Below are 26,631 nucleotides of genomic sequence, written 5' to 3'. Positions count from 1 at the left end.
TAATGGATTTTTGTTACGCAATTAGCGCACCAACGCACCGTTTAAATCCTGGGGGTTATTTTCTTCTTTCTTATATATTTTTAATGGCCTCAATTTCTTTAGAGGTCACTGGGAAATATATGAAAAAATGCGCTATTTTAAACTCCTCCAAAGAAACAGTGGCTATGGTTCCAGACAGAGGGAAGTGAAGGCCTCATGGTTGGCTGTAACCCAGTGAGTTTTAACATCTTTAACAGCAGGCCTGCATTCATTTCTGCTCACAGTCAGATTTTCCCTTGTGCACACAGCAGTCCGTAAACCCACTCTAAACCCGCTGTGAATATTGGATTGTAATACATGCGGCGTGTATCTCAGATCTTTATAAGCCACTTTAAATTCAGTCAATTGAATAAATTAGAAAAATAAAAAAATCCACAACTCATTCTCATAGGCCCCGACTGCTATATTCTATTTATTTCAATAGATATTTTTAAAATCACTTTCTATAATCTTAGAATAAGCGGCAATTGTATTAATGTTTATTGTGTATTTCTATAGGAACAATATATAGCATGAACCAAAGCATTTATAGCCTCAGCTAGTTTGCGGGTGGGTTTTTTAAAATACATATTTCAGAAAAGGTTTAAGAAGTCAGTTTTTCTAATCGGCTCTTCAGACAGGCCTGAGCTTGCAGCCTGCTCATGGACCTACTTTCCGCCGCTCTTTGGAGGCGCGACACTGCCCTTCTTATCCGTGACACAGGCCTACCTATATGCGTCTAATAGGCTTCTATATACGACAAACCTCACATGCACACGACCATTAACCTCCAAACAATCACTTTTTTCTGCAGAGTTCCAAATGACATAAACGAAATAAATAGTTTACTGTACCTTTGAATCCACACCTGATCCAGGTCTCTTCTAGAAGGTCTCAGAAAGCGACAAACCAAACCGAATTTAGAGGCACAAAATGGACATGTTCGCTCATCTGAGTGCCAACTGATCCACACATCATTCTGCGAATATATAAAGTCCTCCTTCGGATGATGCGGGCACTGCAGAGCCACAGAGCAGGACGCATCCTCCTCAGGGCAATATAACAAGACCCATCACTCGCCCTCCTCTCATACTAATACTAATAATAATATGCCTAATTATAATATTAATAATAATAATAACACAACCTTTTTTACCCTTAGGCACTCATGCATTTATTTGTATTTGTATATTTTATTGTGATGATACATGATACACAATTAAGAAAATAAATGTAGAAGCTACTGATAACATTAAACTACACAGCTGGGATACAGAGAGATTATATGCACTGTTTATTATCTTCACATAGTCATATTTTTGGAAAAGGAGAGAGAGAGGAGTTTTTCATTGCTGCCACTGTTGAGTCCACTCTGTCTCTCCTGGGCCTTTACTGTGAAGAAACAAAAAGAAAAAGGAAACAATGTAAAGAACAGTTCAAACATTAGAAAAATGATCAGGTCTGATTATATTACACATGTAGCACATTTCTAGTCTGATGACATCAATGTGTGAATGTTTATTGGGGGTCTCTGGAATGTATTAATTTATGCTGTTCCATAAGGCAAGACTGAAGAATATTTAAATATTTAGGTTTTCTTGTCAAGTTTCGAAGTCCCTTTGCTAGAGTTTTTTTTTCTACGTAACCAAAAACTTGTGAAATAATTTTCACAAAATTTTCAAGTGTGTAACAGAGCTACCCTAAAGTTAGGAATTACATATACTGTGGATATCTGTTAACAAGGAAATACTGTTGTTTATAAACCGGTTTGACTTTGAAAGGATTTAAACAAGATATCTAACAATATTAAAAAATACACGATATGAGCCTGGCTCTGAAACTGTCTTACAGGTTTCTGAGGTTTCCTGCTGTGCCAAGCAGTCGAGATAAAATCACAAAAAACAGGAAGAGATATAACACAATGGCCATGAGAAATTGACAGCACAGAAGAAAGTACAGCCTTGAAGCAGGGGTTGCTTGAGTCTTTTTGAATGTCATTCCAAATGTGTGTGTAAGGATTAGGGCCTGTGTTACTGATTATGTAGCTGCTATATGTGCAAGGTGTTGCATTCATGCAGTGTGCATTTGGGGTTTGAAGTGAAAGTTAAAACTTGAGGGTGACCTCAATCATCGCCATCATCAGACAGGGTATCCATAGTTCCTGTCACAGCGAGGGTAGCAGTGGGGGTTCAGCCAGTGCTCCAGGTTGGTCTCCTGGGCCCTCTGGTCCAGAACCTGCATGTGGAGCAGGTGCTCCTGAGGGTACGGACAGAGGAAAATAAAGTGACAACACAAGAAAGTTGATAAATGTAGATCTGGTTTGCCACATATGAACCTGAATGAGGGGGGAATCACCTTGCCACAGTGCTGACTCAGAACTATTTTGTCCTCTGCTTTGAATGTTTGCATTATACCATAACAGCAATTGACAGCGCAAAGTGAAATTACAGAGATGAGTAGAGCTAAACAGATGGAAACATGCTTGGACGTACAATGATGAATGGACGCATTCAAAGCATCACAATGCACAAATGCACGGGGAGAGATGAGTGTACAAATACCGCTGCTTCAGTTCTTACCAGGTCACAATAGTTGTACAGTGAAGCACAGTGCCAAGGGCTTAAGATGTACAGTGATTACATTAAGTGATTCAGATTGTGATCGCAAAGACAGATTTGTTCAGAGGATCAGATTCGATCTATTTAAAAAAAAGCTTTTGTTCCAATCATTTGAAGAGCATTCTGAAGCTTTGTGGTGAATATGTGCTCAGCTAAAATTCCCTCCACAATGCCTGCATGATAGACCTCTAATTGATTTTAAATTAAAATTGAAATTATAAATTATGTTAAGTTATATCTAATTTTTTGTATTTATTTGTTTATTTATAACTGGCTTTAATTGTCTTTCTGATTTATGTTTCAAGATTTTTAAAAAGCAAATTAATAATTAACACAATTATGAAACATTATGTTTTTAAAAGATAGCTACTGATGTAGTGTGTAAATATATAAATATATATATATAATATAATATATAATATATAAACCTATAAAACAACCTATAAAATACTCACAACCACCCATTTAGCATTTATAAGCAATAGAACATACACACATAATGAATGTTTATAACACATTTTGAAATATTTATTAAAGCATCTGTAAACAACTACAATTCCCCATAATTCATTATAAACAGATAATGAATGCTTAATGACATAACGTGATATAATATAGTTGCTATCATATATAAAGATATGTGTTCATGAGTTTGGAATTTAATTAAAAACAGTTTAAAACCCACCTGCATCTGTATAAACACTTAATAAAGGCTTCATAAACACAGTGTATTCATTATTTAGTGTGTATTATTATCAAGCATTGTGGACAAAAACATTAATAAACACTAAATGTCTTTATACTTGTTTACAGCTACACTACAGTGTGTTGTAATGTATTGTTTATGCAGTGCTTGTAAATGCTGAATAGGAAAGTTCAAATAACCCACACAGATGTAGAACACAGGCTGATCAATAGTCAATAGTCTGTTTCTATAATGTTTCTGTGCTCTTTGCTCTGGATGAACCTTACCCTCATTGGCTCATCAGGGTGGCCGGGCTTCACTGGTCGATCCTGCCTCTTGGTGCGGAGCAGCTGCTTAGCGACGCTCTCCTTGATGATAGGATTGGCATCTGAGAGAGAGAGAGAGAGAGAGAGAGAGAGATAAGAGTTTGAGTTAAATGTTTACTCGACCATCTTGTGATTCACACATACAATTCTTCCTAGAAAGAATTCAATAAAGCCGATCAACTGCACAAAAAGGGATAAAAGAGCGAAATTGTGATTTTGTTCCAGTCTTGTAGATGTGTGTTTGCAGTTTCCTCTATTGTTGCTTCCTCTTTCCAAGAGACTCGGGAACTGAGGCTGTCTGCTCTGAGTCTAACCTCTGCCTGAGTTATTTTGTTGTTTTTCTATGAACATAACAGCTGTTTTCTTGCTGGCTGGACATTGGCTAATCAGGACAGCATTCCTCTCACTGCAAGCTGTGTTCAGACCCATGAATAAACCTCTCACCACTATCTGCTGCTGCTGAGCTGTGGCTGACCTGATCTGTTTAGCTAGTCCATGTGAGGCTGTTTATTCGCCAACGCGAGCCCCAGGGGAGCTGCTCACACACACACGCTCTCTCTCTCTCCATCTCCCTCTCTCTAACCCAGGCCTGTATTGGGAGGCAGCCTATTTGGTGGAAGGTAACAAAGTGCCCATTCATCCTCCTCCCTCCCCAGGGAGCCCGGCCCATACAGCACGTGACCCCAGCAGGCAGCCAGGCTGGCTCTCTCTCTCTTCCTCTCCTGCCAGAGGGAGCTGCTGTGAATGAACCCAGCTCTGTCAACACAAGGCCAGAGCTGCTGCTGCTGCTGCTGCTGCTGCTGCTGCTGCTGCATGGGCCCTCACAGCAACGTGGCAAAACTCTCACACACATTCTCCAACTATCTCATTAAGAATGACGGATTTGTTAATTTTCAGGAAAAAATGGAGCAACATTGCATGCTGAAATTAAATCAACTGTACATGGAAATGCAATGGCTGGAACATGCAATAATGGTGCAAAACAACAGTTGCAAGGATGCAACCAAAATAATAATGACACACCACTTCCTTTTTTTGATTCATTATCTAAATGTAGTCATGCAAAAAAAGAAAGACACACAAAGTTCATGCAAACCTATCCTCAATCCTAAATCTTCATTATTCCACCATGTCCTCATCTGACTTTTACAACCTAAATCCACAGATAAAAAGGTATTCCTTTAATGGAAACCTACCTGTGTAGATGGCCAGCAGGACCAGGCAGAGCAAGAACACCACAAGCTTCTTCATCTTCGTCACTTTTTTCCTGACTGAGCTTCCTCTGCTCTGAGGTCCTGACCAGAGTCCAGAGGGGGTGAAGGGGGAAAATTCTCCTCCTCCTGTACGTCACCCACATAACTGTCACATACCTGCTCATGTTACCAAGGAGATATTCAAAACAAATCAATTACTTCTTTGTAACTTTGTCTGATATATTTACTTACATAGACATATAATGTATATCTCCTTATATTACACCTCTAAAGTTGCATAATTACTGTGGAGGAACAATTAAAAGCTTCTACTGTAGGCGCTCCATAGAGGCAAGGTGGAGGCTGTCCACTAGATGGCAATGCAAGCACATCTCTCTCTCTCTCTCTCTCTCTCTCTATCTATCTATCTATCTATGCAAATTTCTTGGGGATTTGCCCTTCTAAAGTCAACTACAAAGGCCCCATTATTACCAAGTTTTGTGTCCGTGCTGCAGAGGGAGCCTGTGTGAAGTTGTAGTTTTCAGAGCGTTATTATTTCACTTTATAACACTTTATAACGTTTTAATAAAGTTGCGTTCAATCAAACTAATAGTACTACCGGCTGCACTGGAATTCAAAGGAGCTTGAAGGCATCAGGGTACATACACACTGCACAGAGAGGTGTGGTAAAGGTATGGCAAATTATTTGCCTCCGACCTCCGTGGGTTAATCTGACCATGGTTCCTGTTCATGACAGCTCACAGCGTTTAGGATCTCATTTACCACATTTATTTTAAATCGTATTTATTTGTGTCTCATTGTTTTTAATAACTTACCTGCCTAAATATCACCCTATATTGTTTTTATGTTTTTTGTATTTACTTTAATGCTGGATTGGAGCACTGCCAGTGACGTCTGATGGAGACGTCATTGTGCGTCATTCTTTCCGTTTCCGTTTCTCGCAGCCCCGCCTGTGCATTACCCATGTGCCTCCCGTACCGTGCGCACTTTAGTGATAATGTTGTTTTGATTAATTCCTGGGGCAGAGAAAGCTTCTGTTCCCTCAATGTGATTATCTGACACGCACCCAGCTCACGATGGAGCGCAGAGCGCATGCGTACTGGGGAGCAGCAGCATTCCCGTCAGAGCTCAGAATCAGAGATGATAGAAACAGTGAGATGATGCTGTGTGTTATTTTCCCTGTTCGCTTAAATAGCGCCCAGCAAACAGGAAATAACCAGGTGTGTTACACAGACTACAGTAGCCTGTGCCTGATAACGTTCACTAACATATAAAAAACATTTGTCACCACCAACTGTAACGTTAAAGAAATGACTTTGAGGAGGTATAAGTGCACTTGGCCACTGTACCACTGGTGGAAACCATAACCTACTTAAGTACAATTTTGAGGTAATTTCAGAGTGAAATAATAATAATAATAATAATAATAATAATAATAATAATAATAATAATAAAAATAAATCAGTCACAAGGGACGATCTGTCTGCAGACTGAGTACTTTTGCTTTCGGTAAAATACTTTTGTACTTTTACTTAAGTAAAAAAGAGTAAGAGTATTTCCTCCACCACTGATATAGATGCTTCTGCAAAACATACTTTCTATACTCGAAGTACATTTTACTGCTATCATTTCTGATGCTGGACTTTAACTTGCAATGGAGTAGTTTCTTAGAGTGGTATTGCTAATTCTTATATTTAAAGTCCCCTTCCACTCATATGTTTTTCTTCTTGTTCCTACAGTGTGCAGTTTGACACTAGAATCATGTTCACCTGCTGAAAGTGGAAAGTTTCTCTGAGCTCAGTGAACATCAGATTTTTAACGGGTAGGGCCAACGAGCAGGATTTGTGACACCACAAATACTTTGGTAGTCAGTCCTGGTCCACTATGCAACCTGTACAGTGTGATGTAGAAACTTGAAGCCACCAGTGCACATCCACTGAGAATGGACTTTACAGTGAAGGAGGAGACATCTTGTGTCCAGCAGGGAAACGTTAGAAATAAATATTTGCACATTCAGGAAAAAACAAATCAGACTTTATAATTGTTCCAAGCAGATTATTTGTGTGTCTTAATACGTGTCTGGAGGGGATGTTGAGGTAAAGAGATTAAAAGGAAGTAAACACTTGTTCCACCACTGGCTGCATACTGAACGCACTATGGCTCACAGTTGTACGCATGTACGATCCCCTGTTGGTGAACGGAGTTATCTTGACATTTCCACACTCTCTGGCGAAGCTAAGGTAGCGAGGTAGCTCATTGGCTCAACGTCACATCGTTGTCTTCATGTTTACAGCTAGTCGGACAGAAAAATGTTTAGATTTCAGCTGGAATTAGTGCCAGCATGCGGCTGGTGTCCGTGAACATGAGTGTCGCAGGGAGAACGTGTTGTGCGTCCAGTCTACCGTCAGCGTTGTTTCCTCGGTCCTCCTCTGTACTGGTTTCCGCTCATTAGCATCACCCATCGCTCGCCCTAGCGTCCAGCAGCGATGTACAAGGAGGGGGACGAGGTGCAGGACGACTGCGGCTCCCGGGAGGAGTGGACCCTCCTGTTCTGGACCTCTCTGGCCGTCATCGTCCCGGTCATCATCACACTGTGGTGCAGCGCCCAGCGCTCCAAGCGGAAAACGCACATGAAGGATTTCTTTCGCAAGAGCAAGCACGGCTGGCACTACACGGACCTGTTCAACAAGCCCACCTACTGCTGCGTCTGCTCCCAGCACATCCTCCAAGGGGCTTTCTGCGACTGCTGCGGCGTGTGCGCCGACGAGCAGTGCCTGCGCCGGGCCGACCGGAGCCTGACCTGCAAGGAGATCATGGCCCCCTCGAGTCCCGGCGGAGCCATGGAGCACCGCTGGGTCCGCGGAAATGTCCCCCTCGCCAGCTACTGTGCAGTATGCAAACAGCAGTGTGGGACCCAGCCGAAGCTCTGCGACTTCAGGTGAGCGTAGGTAGTGCTACAGGTTGCAGTTTAATGTGTGTGCTGCACATCTGCAGCTGCGTATCTGCGCAGAACACACGCGTTTGCTCTTTTTGCACCCGTGAAGAGCTCCTTGCCTACACACTGACATACTTGTAAAATATGAAAGGAAAAGCATGATCCCAGCATGCTTCACACTCCAACCCTCCAAGGTTGTCATATCATAATGGGATACAACGTCATTTTATGTTAATCTGCCTTTAATTTGCACTAATGGACTGCTGCTGCTCTCTGTACTGGCCTTATTTCATATTGTCAGATGAATTGATCTGCTGATGCTAAGGATGACCGCTATACAGGTCACAGGTCAGTGTCAGAGACTGACAGACAGGCACCACTGCAGCCAGTAAAGACTCGGGGGTCTTGCTCCCTTCTGCAGGAATTGCTTTTGTGTATTTTCTCATTTATAGGTTTGTGTCTCTCCTGCAGGTGTGTGTGGTGTCAGGCCACAGTGCACGACGACTGCATGGACAGCCTGCCGGACGCAGACCAGTGTGACCTGGGCGAGTTCCACAGCCTCATTATCCCTCCTCACTACCTCTACCGGGTCAACAAGCTCCGTCGCAGGCACCCAGACGAGTACAGCAAGGTGCTGGAGATATGACCGCGTTGTTTGGAGCCACAGTGGACTCCTAGTGTGTTTTTTTTTTTTTTTTTACATGCTGTCCCAGGACTGTTTTAAGCAATGTTGTGTGTGTTTCTGTAGCTGGCGTCGTCCTGTGGCAGTGGCTGGACTCCAGTTTTGGTCTTGGCTAACACACGTAGCGGAAACAACATGGGGGAGGTTTTGCTGGGAGAATTTCGCACCCTTCTGAACCCAGTGCAGGTCAGTCTGGAGCTTCTCTTACTTTATATCTATAATAATAGATGATTTTATTTGTATAGCACCTTTTAAAACAAAGTTACAAAGAACCAGGATTGAAACATTTCAGGAGGCAATGAGGCAAATTAAATCAGACAATTCCAGATTGTATTTCCTGCGCAAACATGACTTAAGCCCTTTCTCCCATCATTCCTCCAGGTGTTTGACCTGTCTGAGCTGACGCCCTCCAAAGCCCTCCAGCTGTGCACCCTGCTGCCCCCCGGCAGTGTGCGGGTGCTGGTGTGTGGGGGTGACGGCACAGTGGGCTGGGTGCTGGATGCCATCGATACTATGAAGCTGAAGGTTTCATTACATTTTATCTTTATCTAAGCGTTGCAGTGTGTCATTGTCTCTGCCTGTGTTCTACCACTTCTCTGTGCCAAGTCAGTAACACGCCTGCTGCTCTTACATTTTCCTGTGTCAGGGCCAAGACCAGTTTATGCCAAGGGTGACCATCCTGCCCCTGGGGACAGGAAATGACCTTTCCAACACTTTAGGCTGGGGTGCCGGGTATGCTGGCGAGATCCCTGTGGAACAGGTTCTCCGTAACGTCCTTGATGCAGAGGTGGTCAAAATGGACAGGTGGGACTCTAATACTAGTTTCAGTCTGTGCTTCGGAAACAAGTCTTCCACAGTATGATATCATCTCATCATCTTATAAGCTGCTTGTTTTATTAGTCTAATACTATGTGTTTTATTATGCTATGTTCTTCTGTCTAGAAGCTATGGGAGCTCTTTTGATATGTCAGCAGCTTTAGAAGTTTTTTTGTGATGAAATATCTGGCATTCAAACGTCTCAACAAGTCTTAAACTGGAGTTGGAGGAACTTAAATCTGTGTATGTTAATACAATTTGTGTTCAGGGTTGCAGCCAACATTTATGACACGGATGTCACAGATTTTACTACGTTTAAGCCAACAGTAAAGCATTCAATAAAGGATTCAATATTTCTCCATCAGAATTGTTTTCATGTCAGCGTGGAGAGCGATTTAGATCTGCATTTAGACCAAGGGAAATATAATTTATTGAAAATATAATCAAACCGTTAAATTAGTAAAATTAAGAATACAAAAAATCAAAAATTCTATCTGCTTTCTTTTTGCTGTTCTGAGCAGAAGGGTTGCATCTGGGCAGACTCATGTTGTCTGTATTTCTAAAATCCTATTTATTGCCCTCTGTGTGTTTCTTCTCTTCCTGCTAATTACCTACACAATCACTTTCAGATGGAAGGTGCAGGTGGCTTCAAAAGGCCTCTACTTTCGTAAACCAAAGGTGAGTGTGATCTCCGGTGTTAAATTCTTTTTTATGAATATGAAGTTGTATCTCTAGTTGCAGATATGTTGTTATTCAGGCTTTGTGTCTTGTGTATTAATACATTTGATAAAAATACATATAAAACACACGCTGGGTGCCTCCTCAGGTTCTGTCCATGAATAATTACTTCTCTGTGGGGCCCGACGCTCTGATGGCGCTCAGCTTCCACACACACCGCGAGAAAACACCCTCCTTCTTCTCCAGCCGTATCATCAACAAGGTCAGAGCCGCTGCATCTGAATGCATAAATCATGTGCAAATATTTACTGAATTTGGATTTGATATATTAATACTTAGTGCCCCTGAATATGCTGGCTGTCTGTGTCCTTATTGTCAGAAACAATAGAGAAAGCTTTGTATTAAAGCCTACTTTCCTGTTTTTTTTCTGCAGGCTGTTTATTTCCTGTATGGCACCAAAGATTGTTTAGTGCAGGAATGTAAGGATCTGGATAAGAAGATTGAGGTACAGTAGCCTTGTTCATGTAATGAAGCTTAATGTTTATTCTGTCCTCCCTTATGCAGTTCATAAAGAGAATCCAAAGATTTCACTATTTGTAATATTCCTAGACTTATGCCCTAAATTCCACATCTTACCAAGCTGCCACTGCTTAAACATGGCTAAATAAACAATAGTTTTTTATTTATTTATTTATTTATTCATTATTATTATTTATTTTTTTAATATTCCATCTGGGATGCTTGTGAATGACGGGGACCTTTTTGTGGTGGATGAAAATGGTTATTTTACTTTGAGTTTCTTTAATGGACCTGTATGTATGTAAACTGTTGTATCTGTAATTTGTTGGGCAAGAGTTAGGATGAAGGCCCGGAAGCAGTGGTGGTAGCAGTTAGCCTAGCTCTTGCTAAAGTTGAGAAAAGACACCTACCATTCCCCATAAAACCACAACTTTTCTGTTTGTGTTTGTGTAAAAATTAAACTGACCACTGGTAGAAGTACTTTTGTACTTTGGTGAGAGCCAGGTTAGCCATTTCCTCTCGCTTATGGTCTTTATGCTAAGCTAAGCTAACAACACCACACCTACACCACACAATACTACCATATAGTCTGTACTGTTTGGAGTTTTTTATATTTAGTTATCCTTCGGTCACTCTTTATTAACCAAACAAACAGATTATTGGCATCAGCCTCATAAGTTCAGCACGGGTTGAGCTCTATTCTCTAGATAGTTTCACATTTGAAAAATCTATATTGTTGTACTGATCGTAAGCCTGTAAAAAAAAGCAGAGGATGAATTAGCTTTTTTTTGTCAAAGTGCGCATTTACGTCGAACACTGCAAGACCAAGTTGAAGCACTTCCTGTGAGACTGTCGCCAGGGCAGAGGAGGAAAGAGGGAAACTGATTGTCTATACGGTCTCTGTCTCTCTGTGCGCTCCTACTGCAGCTGGAGTTGGATGGGGAGAGGGTGGCGCTGCCCAGTCTGGAGGGCATCATAGTTTGCAATATTGGCTACTGGGGCGGAGGCTGCAGACTCTGGGAGGGTATGGGGGATGAACCCTGCCCCCCCACACGGTAAGAGAGCATCCACAAATCAGTTAGTCATAAAAATGCCGAATGCCCATCAGAAATAAGCAGAATTGATCTCTTGTTGTTTTTTATGCACTGGTATTCTTACTGAAGTGTTAATACCAAGGGCTCCAGGTTACCATAGCAACTAACAGTAAGCAGCAGTGCTGTTTCCTGTCTCTCCCTGCAGGCTGGATGATGGTCTGCTGGAGGTGGTGGGTGTGTTTGGCTCCTTCCACTGTGCTCAGATCCAGGTCAAGCTGGCCAACCCTGTGCGGCTGGGTCAGGCCCACACTGTCCGGGTGAGGCAATAACACACACACACACACACACACACACACACACACACACACACACACACACACACACACACACACACACACACACACACACACACACGGTTCTGCTACAGTGCTTCCTGTTTACCTCATTAAGTGGGTATGGAGAGAGACAATGAGGGAGCCAGATTAGTTTTCGCTGCCATTTGCCTCATCACAGCACTTGAGAATCAAATTTTATTTAGACTAATCTGATTAAGCATTTGCTACTGGGCTCCTGCCTGTGCTCATAGTCTTTGCTTGTTTTAACACCAAATCCACCATTAACCACTCATTAGAAACACTCTAAAACAGCTACCGATGTATTTCAAGGTCAAAATGAAAAAAGTCCTACGGAGATTTACAAGTGCTTTCAAACATTTCGAACACCTCCATTATTTTCACTGTAAACAAGAGGGAGAGAGAGGATGGCTGGGACTGTTGTGCACCTGCATGGGTAGACCATGACAACCACAGGAAGGGAAAGATGGAGAAGCTCATTTTACTGGTATTTGAATACCTTACATTATAATGTGATGTAATTGCTGCTAACCAAGGGTGCAGGTTTAATATCACAAGTATGGGAACACACAGTCAAGGGTTAAAAAAGAAAATGAAAACTTTTTGTTGGCAAATAACACATTATGATTACATTGGTGTTTAAGCTTCTATAATACTGGCTGTGTAACTAATGGCCAGAACTCACTGAAAATGATATTATTTAATTTCATTGATAGAGACCTGACAACCAAAAATGAATGTTCTTATCAAGAGCACCTGTCCTTTACTGCCTTGCCTTTGATTTATGTCCAAAGCTTTCCAAGATGTTGTTTTTTTAGCATCAAGAAGTGTCTTCAGAGTTTGTTGTCTGGCTACCTGCAGCCCCAGTTCTACATACAGTTTTATGGCAGTTTGTAGCTTGAAAGACAAAACTGAGGGCAGCCTAAGCCAAAAGGTTAGCTGCTCACCTCAGAGCTTTTCTCATGTGGTTCATGGCAGCTGAGCAGTAAGGCTGGACACAGCATCCTCAGTGAGCACCAGATGTGGTGGTAACCGCCATTAGAGACAAATATCCCCTGCTCATATTCAAGCATCGGCTGTTATTTTCCCCTCTCCAGCTGGTTCTCAAGAGCTCCAAGATGCCCATGCAGGTGGACGGAGAGCCGTGGGCCCAGGGTCCCTGCACCATCACAATCACCCATAAGACCCAGGCCCTCATGCTGTACCACAGCAGCGAGCAGACGGACGATGATGACGACGAATCCAGCGCCTCTGAGACGGAGAGCCCCACCCCTCACGACTCACCCAGGCCTGCAGGGCCGGCCTCCGCTCGTGCATGACCCACCCCAAACATCACGTGATCTAAAGCTCTTCTTGTCTTAGTGTCTGTCTTCTTTCTGCAACCCAGTTTCTGTGAGTCCCTCATTTGCATTGGCACTTACTCGCCCCTCCTCAATGATCTTTGAACACACTCTATCCTCAAATCATGTCGATCAGAATAGGTGTCATACATTTCCTGTGTAATCCTTTCATATGTTTTCAGGGAGCTCACAGCGGTTAGAAAGGTCCATTTGGAATGGGGCTGGCGTGATTTGTTTTTCGCTGTTTTATTTCCACACTCCCCATACATTGTAACCCAGAGCTCAGGCAGTTCCCCCTCCACAGGTGGGACAGTCAGGAGGAGGTGAATGTTTCGGAGAAAGATGGCTGTTTATTTGCACTGATCCCTTGTGCCATAGATATCTAATAGTCGACTATACTGTATTTATTATACTGTATTTTCAATTGAATGCCCAGTCAGCCCTGCAGGTATCAGTGAGCCATTTTTAAGAAGTTGCCCAGGTTCAGTTGACCAAATGCCCTCAAAGCCATGTCTCCGTCAACAGCAGGTGATAAAGTAGTAATACAGTGCTGTCACAATGAATGGCTGACGGTACATGCAAAGCTTTTTGGCCCATTAGTGATTTTTTTTTTACTCCAATAAGAGCACAAACAGCAAACGCATTTTCTGCAAAAGATGAGTGTTGTACAGATGGTGGGTGAAATGTGAAACTGTACACAATATCTGTTAAATTCCCCTTTCAGGCTCCTCGTCATCAAAACGCTGATAGTTTTTAAGTATCTCCTGCATTTGTTGATGATGAGGCTTTGAAATATGTGACGGCCAAAAGGTCTCTGAATCTCAATGGAGCAAAGGCTCTGTTACAACTGCAATGTGTCAATCAAATGTGTCAATCACTGGACGTCGATGCTAGTTTGCTTACTTCATGATGCACTGTCTCACGTAGCTCGCCAAAACTGTTAGATTGTACTAAGATACAGTCTCGAAACTATATTTAACTTTCCTGTAGGAGCTACAGGAAACAGCCTGACTTGTTTACTTTGAAAGTACTGCCAAGTAACTGTTGTTAAGGATTTTCATTTTGCCTACATGTAAAACCTTTCGTTTGTCCTCTTCTTTACATAGTTCCTCCTGTTTACATATATTGTGCTGCACTGTTTTGGCACTTACACTGCTAAACACCTTACACTGCTTAGGACATAGATGACACCATGATGTTGAAACGTGATGTTGCTGCCGGTTGTGATAACTGCTGATGAGATTAAGCTGTCCTATGTTGTTATTTTATGTTACTCAAGTCATCCTCTTGCATTTCATCAATTTATGTTTTACCAGATAGTCACCACAAGGTGGCAGACTAAAGACAGTGTTTTCTGTAGCCAGGGTCTTTACACTAATCTCTACAGTTTAATATTAAGACCATCAGAGTTACTTGCATGTACTTTTCTGTGTTGTGTTCAGGTGATGTTGATCTAACTGTTGATTTTCATTGGTTGCATCTTTTCAGTACTCATAATGTGTGTAACATAATGTGTGCAGGAGGTCATTTGTCCTTATGTCTGTCAAATAGCCTACTCGTAGGGAAATTCCTTTTACCATTTGAGGTGGTCCTGTTTATTGCAGAAAGAAAAAGAAATTGCCTGTTGCTCACAGCCATATAAGAAAAGCCTACAGTGTTAGTTTATGCTTAACCCGGAGCCAACTTGTTGATCATAAGGCTGAACAGGGATCCGTTTTTAGCCGTGTGATGCCTATGCTTTTGGAATATGCACCTCCTTGGCAGGGAACCAAGCCTCATGGTTTCATCACTCTGTTTGTTTGGTGAATTCTTCTTGCACAAGGACACCTGTTTGATCTTTTACCTGATCCATGTTTACCAGAATTGTGTGTGTGTGTGTGTGTTGTGTTGAATTTGCTGAAATGTAACTGGGGTTTGTTTGAAGGCTTTTAGCCACACTAGAAGCATGACTCTAGTTCAAAACACTGTTTTCGAATTATATACCTCAATAACTGTAGTGCAGTCTGTTACACACATTGATGGTCCACAGGGAAGAGTCCTAATCATTTTGTGTATCCTATTTATTCAGCCCCACCAACAGGTTAAATGTGTGACTGTCAGACACTTAAGTTTGCATGTACATATGGCAGCACATGCTAACATGTTAAGTACAATTAATTTGAATCAGGTAAGAGCTTAAAGCTGCAGTCAAATAGCGTGTATGTGTGTAATGGATCACACTATGTTCCCAGGCTCCAGTGCTGAGAAATAAGCATCTGTCCCCTGCAACATGCAGTGTAAAATATGTTAGATATGTCCTCCAGGTGCATTTGTCTGAAAACAGAAGTGTGACTCCCCTCTCCCAACTTTACACTTGGTTTTGCCCAGTACCCTCGTTCAGTGCGTTGGTCCAGGAACTTTTGGAACTTTTCAGATCCTCTTAAAGACTTTCTTTCTTAAATGCCACCAGCCAAAAGTTTTGCAAATCTAAACCATCAGGGGAAAAAACAATAAAAATTCTAGTAAGTCATTCCCATGCATGCTGCCCAGAGCAGTGAACAGCTCTTTTGCCAACAGCGTTGGTCCCTTATAAACAACAGAAAATATCAAAACAAATGTCAATGTAGTCATCAAAAATGTTCTAAATGTGCAATTTTTCATTTAGAATTGTGGGAAATGCATTAACTAATTCTGGTGGAGGGCTCTCATTTGGACCTAGGATGTAACAGTAGAAAAGTGCTCTCTCCCATTTTAAACCATCCAACAAATGTGTTTCCTGGTGTGTAATGATGGCTGTTACGCCTCACAAGATTGCTAGTGTGGCTAAAGACTTTTACTTGTTCTACTGTTAAGATTGTAGGGACATGACTGTGATGTTTTGAATGCTCCCAATTCACAGCTGTTTTATTAATTGTTCAGTCTTGGCAGATATATAACAGTATTTATATAGACTCAGTTCAGCAAGGCAAATGTCACCATGTTGTGTGTACCAAAATGCTTTCATTATTACTTAATATATATTTGAATAGGCTTACTTCTTTGCTGTCAAATATCTGTAAAAGTAACCAACCCTACAGGCTGACTGAAGGTTGACTACAATATGATCTTAAAAAGAAGCCTTATTCGGCCTCTGCTAAAGAGAAAATACAAAGGACCTGTGTCTGGGAGAAAATAAGCTTTTGGTAACAATCATGTAAAACTAAGCCATTGACAAAAATGGTAGTCAAGAGGGTTGTTGCGGAAATTGTTACTACAGGTGACAAATGGATTTGGATTGAATGTAATGAAGCAATGTTTTGAATTTGAAAACATTCCCATAAATATTTTCATATAGAAGCCATGTGTTCCTGTGTTTTAATTAAGTTATATTATAAATGACTTTAATCAATTGAGGGAGAAAACCTGCAGCTATCCCTGCTCAGAGATCCCAGCAGCCAATGAAACTATGACGTCATTACATTTGGATGTGTTCATCTGTAACCAATTTAACAAATGTTGATAAGTCAAGTTGCTAGGAAATGTGTTCATTTCCAGGCAACTGCTACCACACCCATTTGATCATTCACACAAATATATCATCATGTCAAAAGTCTTTATTTCAGGACTTACAAAGCAATAGTATTATGCCATTCCTTATCATGTGATTGACTCAATCTCTACATTTTTAGGATACACAAGCAAACAGATCTACATCTTTAAGCAAGCTGGATCAATAAGACTAGGTAGATTTTAAACATACTCCAGAAGATCCCCAAGTAACTAGAATGCAAAGCAGGTGATGCTGTACGGATCTAAGGCATTGAGAACCACAAAAGACACAACAAACAGGCTCCAATCATTCACTAACATCTGCCTCAATCAGGAGAGTACTAAACATCTGGTGGAGAAATGTGGACTGATGGCCACTATGGTGGTACCGGACCGATCACTTAGGAAGTACTGGCAGAGAGTTAGGCGCAAGCAGCTCAGAGATATAAGAAGGTACCAAACCAGACAGGGCCTTAAAAGTATTTTAATAGCTGGAGAAGAGGTGTCCAGGCATAAATGTCTGGAAGGGGGCTCACCAAGAATCACCAAGTGAGGTGGAGGACATTTGTCAATGGCCATAGAGGAACAAAGGGCTTCAGTAAGTAAACTGCCTCTAGTTATTTTTATTCGGCCGTGGGTGGGATTTAGCAGATTTCCCAGATGGGGGATGGCTTCTGGGATTGTCTCTCTTGGGGCCATCAGGTCCTTTTCCACTTGGATTATTTCCTCCTGGATTGTCTCTCTTGGGGCCACCAGGTCCTTTTCCACTTGGATTATTTCCTCCTGGATTGTCTCTCTTGGGGCCATCCCATGCTGGAGCAGTGTGGGGCTTTCTGTCTTGTTCTTAAGAAAATATACAAAAAGGTTTCTTTAGTAGTAGTTTGCCCAGTGTGAGAGTTTGCCACTTGCCAAGCTGATTTTTGTAATTATTCAAAATGGCATGTGCTCAAATTGACAAGCTTAAGCACAACAGTGTAAACTCCTGAATTTTGTAGTTACTACTCAGCATTTTCTGAAGTTGCTCTCAAAGTCGCAATTACAAATGCAATTCTGCAAAAGCCTCCAGAGTTTGCCAACATCTTGGCACACAGGTAATTCAGGTACTACGGGCCTATGAGAAGGGTGTTGTTGAAGCTGTTGTTTTTATTGGAAAGTTGCCAGTGAATTTGAGTCCACTGTCGTCCTGAAGGCTGCAGACAGACAGCTGTTACACATGTGACATATAGTAATTACTGGCCAAGCTAAACTCGTGACATTCTATGTAATTCAGAAGTCAAACAACACTAAAACAACCACACCTTACACTACAGCAGCCCTGCACACATACAGTACCTGGAGCTCATTATAGTCACTTCTATTCAAAAACTCATGTATAAGCACAAAAGCTTGTACAAATGTAGAACAAGGGGGAAAAAACAGAGAAACTGCTCAATGTTGTCTGACAGATATTTATTAACTTTTAAAAAGGTTTAATTCTAGGAAACAAACAAAAAGCTCTGTTCCTTACCCAAAACCCCACGCCGAATCCATATCTGGTTAAAATGTTGTTATATCAATACAGTCTGAGGAAAAAACCTGGCCTGGTAATAGTGGGCCTAGCCAAAAAAACAAATTTCACTGTGCAATACATTATGAAGGTGAAATACATACTGTTGAAGGAGTGGTGACTGGTATCACTTTTCTTGTCTGTAAAAGAAAAAAAAGAACACACATTTAAAGTCAAGAAACACATTAGTTTTACTCAACAAGACAAAACAAGGAAAACATTTTTATGGCTTTTTTTCTCGAGTTGCAATGTGGCTCTATGAATAGCATTGGTGATCAATCAATATCTTGACTACTTCAACTATGACTTTAGCGATCTGGTGGCACCCACTGGCCGAGATGTACACTTGTCAAACACGCTGTTCATAGCTCCTATAATCAATATCTTCACATTTACTGATCCAATCACGATATCATGTGATCATAGTGACACACTCCCAGACAATTATCATGAGACTGCACTTCCTGCCTCAACTCAACTTTTACTTTAATGCAAACATATAGCATGTATGAACTGCAAAAGGTTCCCATATTAGAAAATGTTACATACTGATCACTGACATAATACACTGTTATTGTTCAGCGAGTTGACCCAAATAGCGTGCACCTTCTAATATGTAACCATACACAGTCAAAAATAGAGCTGAAACACATTGATATCGTATGGAAGCACTTTACTAGTTTCTGAATGTACCTACAACGTGGTCATTTGAAAGCTCCAATTGGTTAAACAATGCATTACATTATGTAATAAAAGGCAAACTAAAGCTAAATCCATCTGTCAAAGAAACCAAATCCTATTGAAAAGCTAATTTGGTAAATGGACAATCTTTTAACCCCAAAAAACATTTGGGGGTGACTGATCTGGAGAAGGTTGTTCGTGTGTTTATCTCATCACGTCTCGTCTACTACAACTGCAGCTCAGCTCTTAACTGGTTCCAAACAATGGGACCAATTCACGGCTATTTTAGCCTCCCTCATTTTTTAAAATGGATTTAAAAATAATTATTTTCAAAAGGCCCTTTCTGGTTTGGCACCTTCTTATATCACCAAGCTGCTCTCCCCTTATGACCTTTTCACTGCTTTTAACTCTTGGTTCTGTTTTTTGTATGTACAGCACTTTGTAACTCATTTAACATTTCCTGTAAAAACAACTGCACCTCAAAAGTGGCCCTCCCCTCATACCTGCAGCTCTTCATTCATTACACAACTGTGTGTAATAATTGCTCTTATATCATGTTGCCCACAGATAATGAACCCTATAAGGGTTTATCTACCAGAAGTCAACTGTCATGGAAAACCTCGGACTTCATGGTCATTGGGCCGCTACCTTCATGTGGCAGTTCAGGAGCACTTTCAGCCACAAACTAAAGCAGCCCACCTCCGCTGATTGAGACTGTTAACTATTAACCTGCTAAGCACAAAGTCTTTTTTGCACAAATGCATGCACATACAACAGTTATACACAGTTTCAAATATTTTCTTATTAATTTATTATTGAATTTTGCGTAACTGCAATTAATCGTGATTAAAAATTGTAATCGTTGCCCAGCACTAATGATTATACCTCTATTATATTTTATCATTTTTATTGTATTTTATTCTTTCTCTACTCTTTGCACTACATTCCCCTTTGCTGCTGTGCCAAATTTGAATTTCCCCTCCACGGGAATAAATAATGAAACATCTTATCTCATGGTAAATACTGGGACACTACCTTCTTGGTAAATATTGATGACTGATAATGACTGGCATTAGAAAAAAAGTCCTAACCCAATTCAAACAATTATTCTTGTAGTTTTGTTTTTGGCTGTATGGCTCCTCTTACATTTCTTATCCTGTTTTCCAGAAACGGTTTTCTTAATGGTTTTTCCTTGAAATTTCCCAGGATCAGAAATTTTGAGAATTCGGCAACTTTAACTACTTAGGTTAGGTATTACATTATATTGCATTTTGTTTGTCATCATTCGGGCTTCTGATTGGTTGTTAGCAGAATGAATGGAATGGACTTGTGCTTTAGAGCTGCAGCAATCAGTCAATTCATTGATTAGTGGTCAACTATTAAATTAATTGGCAAATATTCTGATAATCAATGAATTAATAATCTGTTAATCAAGTAAATGGTCAACGCTCATCAGCAATCAACAGAATCATCGATAATGAAATGATTCGTTAGCGGCAACCCTATCGTGCTTATCCTCTTGTATAAGTCATTCGATGCTAAATTGAATTAAATGCGGAAAATGTTGGTGTGATTATGGCATCTTTCAAATTATTTTCATGCCGTAGGTCTCGATAGAAAAGTGATACAATCACAGTGAAAATTAGTGTAGTCAGTTTGTTTCTGTCAGCCAATTGTTTCATCTCAGTGTCCCAGGATCACATCACTGTCTGGAATTTCTTAATCATACTGTCGTGATCAATATCACAATGTGATTGTACGTTTATATCGTACTTACATGGCTTTTGTCCTGCCATAAATGGAGGGCCCCTATGAGAGCCTTGTGACTGGCCCTGTGAATAATGGGATGGATTCCAGCCTCCAGGTGGCTCCATATAAACAGGTACAGGAACTGGCTGGAAGTATGGCTGCATAGGTGGACAACCGAAACTGTGGGAGCTGGGCTGTCCTTTCGGCTCTGGAATTTATGGAACAGAGAATTTGAAGTGAGAAGACATTTTTTTTTATCACATTGTAAAGAGATTCAATTTTGAATTGTACAATTCCTAATCCTACACACACACACACATATACTGACGAGCAAAAATCCACAAATTTTTCTGTCATTGGATGGGCAGATATTTTATTATAGGTACATGATCTACTGTATTTAGATTTTCTGCTACAATAATACCTTCATAGAGATGAACCTACCAGATTCCGACTGAGATCCAGAATTTCCTGAGACGGGAGCTGCTTTTTCATCTGTGAATGGTAAATGAACTGTATTTATATATTTGCCACTCACACACACAGCCCCACAACAATGGCAGCAAGATCCAATGAAGATCCCAGGTACAATGATTACACAAGGGAAAGAATCTGATCTGCTCAGAATTTCAAACAGTTAGTCCACAGCAAGAAAACACAGCATCGATAAAGTGAACGTTTGATTTCATTTACAACCTTTTTCTTTTCTATCACTGAGGAAACTCACGACCCAGACTAAGTGACATATTGTATGGGCATTTCATATTGTATTAAAAGCTGTAAAATTAACCCAAATAGTAAACTCAGTAACTGTAAGAAGTTTGTATAAAATTTGTATTTGGAATAATTATGAGATTATTCCTGTTAAGGAAACATTTTATACAATTTTGTTATGCATTTTTTCTTATTTTTTAAACAATCATACAGACTTTACAGGCTTCTTTAGTAACAAATTCAATGTTTTCTCATCCCCACCGCCTGGCCATTGTTCTATTAGACAATTTACTTTACTTGAACCAAAATGTGGAGATATAGGCCTACTGTGTATGTTTTCTTACACGCCTTAAAATCAAGAAGGCCTGCAACCCCCCCGTGAAGCTCATCCTTAGTGCTGGTCCCGACCCCCAGGTTGGAAACCACTGTTAAAAGCCATGCTGGCTCCATTGCATTTTCTTATCAAATATAAAACTTCCAACTAGAAATGTACCTGTATGTTCTCCTGGTTTAAGCATCAGAAGTCTGGCCTCAACAGGCTGCGTAAGGATCTCAGTGAGACGCTCCTTCAGGGCAGCAGCAAAGGCCTGAGATGCCATCACCTTCTTGGAGTCCAGGTGGACTCGAGGGGCGTAAGGGTCAAACTTTACAACCCTAGGCAAGTCAAATGAAGCCTGTGAGAAACAAGTGAAAGAAAATAAAATACTTATTAATGGGATGTGTTTTCTCCCCCAATTCATTCAACACATGTAAGACGTGGCTGTAATTGGTGTAACAGCATGCATTCTTCTCTTTTTGGTGATAGCAACACTGGAGGGTGCAAAAGTCAGCAATATTAGAGTAACAATTATTTTTATTCTTGATTAATTTACATTCTCAAATTAATTCATTTGTTAATAAAATATTGGAAAATAGTGACAAATACCTGTGATATCCAACAGCCAGTGTTAATGTATTCAGATTGCTTGTTTTATTTGATCAACGGTCCAAAACACAAAAGATATTTAATCATATATCACAAAGAAACGCACTGAATCCTCACCTTTGAGAAGCTGGAACCAGTAAATGTTTGGCAATTTTGTGCAATAAATTAAACTAAATTGATTACTTCAGCCAGTTTTGAATGTTCAAAACAGCTGTTGCAGCTATAGTTAAAATTCAAAACATATGCTTTAATTGAAATTGTGGTGGCCGAAACATAGTATGCACCCAATAACATGACTTAACACTAATTTACCATAGTTTTTTTACCCTCCAGTACTTCATCTTTCTGTGACAATGTTCATCCCACCTTTAGAAAGGCCAGGCTTTGGGTTTGATTCAGCAGACTGTTGAGATCTTCTCTGGCTTTTCTCATGTTCTCAGAATTCTCAGTGAACCTCTTCATGAAGTCCTGAAGTTTCGTCTGAGCAGTCTCCAGCTCGTTGTCCACATCATGTTGGGCCTTGTGTTCTTCTTGGGCCAACATATCCCGCATTTGCTGATACACAGCTGCAAATGCCGTCTTCCTATTGGTTGCTGCATCCTAGGCAGAGATCATGAGAGGAGCCATAGATAAAGAGTAAATACAGGGAGAAATAGACATTATGTAAGTGCCATCACACTTTTCTTTGTAAATGAATTGCTAATTTATTTGTTTTCTATTTCTGTGAAAAGCTGGAAATGGAATAGGTCAAACTTACCTTCAGCTTGCTCTGCATGTCACTGATTTGAAGCATGACGGTCTCAGTCTTCTCAATCTTCCCGTCCAGCAACCCCAACTTGTCTCTGAGGTCAGACTAAAAGACAAATTTAAAATACAGCCTCCATACCATCGTCATATATGAAAACTAACGACATGATACATGTACACCCAATAGTGAAGGCATAACATCTTGATTTGAAGCTATAAAAAAGGGGTTTCACATCATGATTGACAGCCGAGCCCTGCTTGAAGTTGAATCGGCCTGTGTACGGGTGGGAACCATCCAACCCTGATAATTACTGCGCAGACTGCGGCTCCGAATAACGGCACTAGCACAAGATGGCATCGGCCATATATCGGAAACATATCCCGGCATATTTCGGCGTAATTTTTGTACAGTGGGAGGAGGTGGAGACACAGAAAAATATTTTATATTTACAGACCCTGCTTACTTCCTCACCACAGCCTCACATAAAAAATACTGCACACACACTTCTGCATTATTCCTGAAGCACAGTCTTCAAATGGCACCACCATAGTGTTACCTTCTTAGGATTAAAGAGTTTTTATATTGCTAAAATCTATTAATATCAACAGTCTAGTGTAATAGTCTTGACTGACTCATTGTATTGTATAATATGTTATCTATAAATGTTCTAGCTGTCAGTTAGTTATTATTTGTTATTATTAATAAATTCTCTTTGAATGCCAGGGTTGGCAGAGCAGGTTGATAACCGCTTTGACGTGGGGGATACTTGGGAAAAACACTTGCCCAGAGTTAATATAGGTTGATGCTGTTGTACCTATGTCTGTACAGTATATATAGCAGTAGCCAGCAACAGGAAACAGCTAGCCTGGCTCTGTCCAAAGGTAACAAAAATGTATCTACCAGCACCTCTAAAGCCCAATAAAGTTACATCTTGCACTTTGGACAGAGCCAGATGCTAGGGATTAACCAGTTCCTGGTCTTTATGCTAAGCTAAGTTAACCAGATGCTGGTTTTAAGTACATATGTACTGTACAGACAGAGAGTGAAGTGGTAAGTCTGAATAAGCATGTTTCTCAAAATGTCAAATTACTCCTCCAAATGAGTAATCAGCCCGGTAAAGCTGATATCTGGACTGGGGCTGCAGGATATGGAAAAACATCCTGTTGCAATTATTTTGACAGACATTGTGATATGATTCAGGGTTACTGGGAATTAACAGTTTTGCATCACAATTTTCATTTTGACCAAAAAAAAAAAAAAAAAAAAAACTATTAAAATGATGCTGTGATCCTTTTGAGGGTCGAACATGTTTTCTTTAATCTGGAGATTTGCAGCTTCTGCATTTGCTTGGATAATAATTCGATTAACCGTGCAGTCCTCATTTGGACTGTAGTGAGACTCCTGTCAGGTGAGTATAAAATCACACCACACACCTCCTTCAGGTTCCTCTGCTCCTCAGGGGTCATGAAGGAGCAGCCTTTGTGGGCTTGCTGGAGGCAGAAGCTGCAGATTGGACGGCCATGTTGGCTGCAGAAGAACTCCATCAGCTTGTGGTGGTCCTGGCAGATACGCTCCGACAGGTCTCCCACAAGCTCGGTCAGCTGGTGGACACTAAACTTCGGATTTTCCCGGTGAGGCCGCAGGTGCTCCTCACAGAAAGACGCCATACAGGTGAGACAGGTCTGCGACGCTTCTGCCTCCATGCACGTATCACAACGTATGACATCATCGGCTTTGCTCTCCTCTTCCTCCACGGTGGTCTCCTTCTTGCTCGCCCTGGAGTTGAAGGTCTCCACGACGGTGCTGAGGACAGTGTTTTTCTTCAGCTCCGGTTTGGTGGCGAAGAGGGTCCGACACTGAGGGCAGCTGTAGGAGTCCTTCCAGGTTTCGAGGAGGCAGTCCTGGCAGAAGTTGTGTCCGCAGGGGATGGTCACCGGACAGTTAAAGGTACTCAGACAGATGCTACAGGTCAGCTCATCCTCCAGACTCATGAGAGAAAACTGACTCTCGTCGAAGTCGGCCATGATGGGAGGTCGAGTGAGGCTGCGAGGGAGAAACGGAATTTAACTCGTCAGTTTCTGGAAAACTACGTAGAAAAACATGTTTCCCCCTGTGCCACCATTATGTTTTATCGAATAGCAATCTCTCTCTGACTGAAAGGCAGTTAGCGGAAGAGCTAAAGCCCAACGTCAGCTGTGACGCACCACAGTCCGCACACGATGGACCTCATTATCTCATAGAAATACATATAGAAAGTGCACAAGTACAAGACATTTGTCTAACGAATAACCGTTTTTACCCCCACGTACCTTTTAGTGCTAATCCAACTCCACAGGCAGTGTATTCAGGCAGGATCTGCGACTGCGTGAACTGCGAGCTGACTGGGTAGAGTTAGGTGAAGAAGCCCCACCTCTCAATGGATACATCCAAGGTCTGTTGTTTCACATTACAGGCTGGAGACAACGGCTTCTGGTGGTCCTCTGCCTCAGGAGTGTGAACACCTTGATGCAATGAGAAAACACAGTGCTACAAACACAGAAGTACAATATCAAAAAGCGGAAATATCAATATACATCATTTATTGTCATTTCCATTCAGTCACAGGCTGATCCTTCCTGACCCGGGACACATCATTTATATTTATCCCTGAAACATTGAGCCTAATAAATATTTTCCAAGGTTCAAGATACAATATCACAATATCAATAAATACTATAAAAATAAAATGTAGGCATTCTGCCAGCAGAAATGATTCCTTTGCCTCTTATTTGGAGCAGCGGGTTACAGTGATTTCTTTGTTCATTCTGGGTTGGACTGATGCAGCATGTGAGTGTTTTATTTGTAATAATGACAGAGGATGCTTTCAGTCATTTTACACATTTCCAAGCACGCAGTAATGTCACTGCAGCAAATATCATTAAAGAGCTGAACTTACAACCTGCTGACAGAGAATCTCTCCAGAGGAAACACAGCATTTATCAGGAGGCTGTTTAACTCTGAACTATTTCCCTGCGTGAACCTGGACTGTGAGTGGGAACTTTAGATCCTGTCGGAGATTTAAATAATCAATGAAGCTGCTGTGCCTCGTGTGTAAATGTACGGAGTCCCTAAAGTCCCCAAAAGGAAATCTTTTTTATCTTATGGCTTTATAGGAATATGTGTGCTGATTGAACATTAATGTGTCCATTGCTTTATGTAAGCAGTCAATTTGCTATGTTATTGGTGGGTGAGCTGGTGGATGAGATAGTTGAGAAAGATAGCTTTCTGTTATTCGCCTGTTTTACCAAAGTGTCCATGTCCCTCTAAACAGAATCTGGCGGACATTCAGATTTCAGCAAGAGCAGCAAGAATTTAATGGTATGACATTCAGAGGTGAAAATAAAACTTATAAAGCTGACCTCTCTCCATTATATGACAGCTGTGTGCACCTGAAGCCGTTAGAGGTGCATATGAGTTTATAGTAAATTATCTTATGCGCACAAGATAAAAAGTATTTCCTTTTGGGGACTTTAGGGCCTCCGTATAAATGCGCACAGCGTCTCT

At 41.1% G+C, this 26,631-nt stretch overlaps 3 protein-coding genes across 3 annotated transcripts; 1 reads left to right on the top strand and 2 right to left on the bottom strand.

The window, feature by feature from the left end:
• Positions 1–1,166: 1,166 nt before the first annotated feature.
• cunh17orf67 (chromosome unknown C17orf67 homolog) lies at positions 1,167–5,932 on the bottom strand. The gene is made up of 5 exons (XM_051386292.1): positions 5,723–5,932; positions 4,844–5,017; positions 3,609–3,709; positions 2,141–2,274; positions 1,167–1,410 (listed from the first exon to the last, which is right to left on the bottom strand). The coding sequence occupies exons 2-4, from the start codon at positions 4,896–4,898 to the stop codon at positions 2,158–2,160; spliced, it is 273 nt and encodes a 90-aa protein (XP_051242252.1). The 5' UTR covers positions 4,899–5,017; positions 5,723–5,932; the 3' UTR covers positions 1,167–1,410; positions 2,141–2,157.
• Positions 5,933–7,064: 1,132 nt separating this feature from the next.
• Positions 7,065–16,533, top strand: dgke (diacylglycerol kinase, epsilon). The gene is made up of 11 exons (XM_051386290.1): positions 7,065–7,799; positions 8,268–8,427; positions 8,545–8,664; positions 8,860–9,003; positions 9,125–9,282; positions 9,924–9,972; positions 10,121–10,234; positions 10,406–10,477; positions 11,419–11,546; positions 11,731–11,842; positions 12,976–16,533. Exons 1-11 carry the CDS (start codon positions 7,348–7,350, stop codon positions 13,195–13,197), a joined length of 1,731 nt encoding a protein of 576 aa, XP_051242250.1. The 5' UTR covers positions 7,065–7,347; the 3' UTR covers positions 13,198–16,533.
• A 242-nt stretch (positions 16,534–16,775) lies between these two features.
• LOC127355426 (E3 ubiquitin/ISG15 ligase TRIM25) lies at positions 16,776–25,591 on the bottom strand. Its single transcript, XM_051386291.1, has 9 exons — positions 25,398–25,591; positions 24,522–25,131; positions 23,098–23,193; positions 22,707–22,940; positions 21,909–22,089; positions 21,146–21,196; positions 20,730–20,909; positions 18,376–18,411; positions 16,776–17,568 (listed from the first exon to the last, which is right to left on the bottom strand). The coding sequence occupies exons 2-9, from the start codon at positions 25,110–25,112 to the stop codon at positions 17,339–17,341; spliced, it is 1,599 nt and encodes a 532-aa protein (XP_051242251.1). The 5' UTR covers positions 25,113–25,131; positions 25,398–25,591; the 3' UTR covers positions 16,776–17,338.
• Between the last annotated feature and the right edge of the window lie 1,040 nt (positions 25,592–26,631).

This window comes from Dicentrarchus labrax, unplaced genomic scaffold (genome assembly GCF_905237075.1).
Source record: "Dicentrarchus labrax unplaced genomic scaffold, dlabrax2021, whole genome shotgun sequence".
In the NCBI taxonomy this organism is placed as follows: domain Eukaryota; kingdom Metazoa; phylum Chordata; class Actinopteri; family Moronidae; genus Dicentrarchus; species Dicentrarchus labrax.
This window is presented reverse-complemented; position numbering and strand designations above follow the sequence as displayed.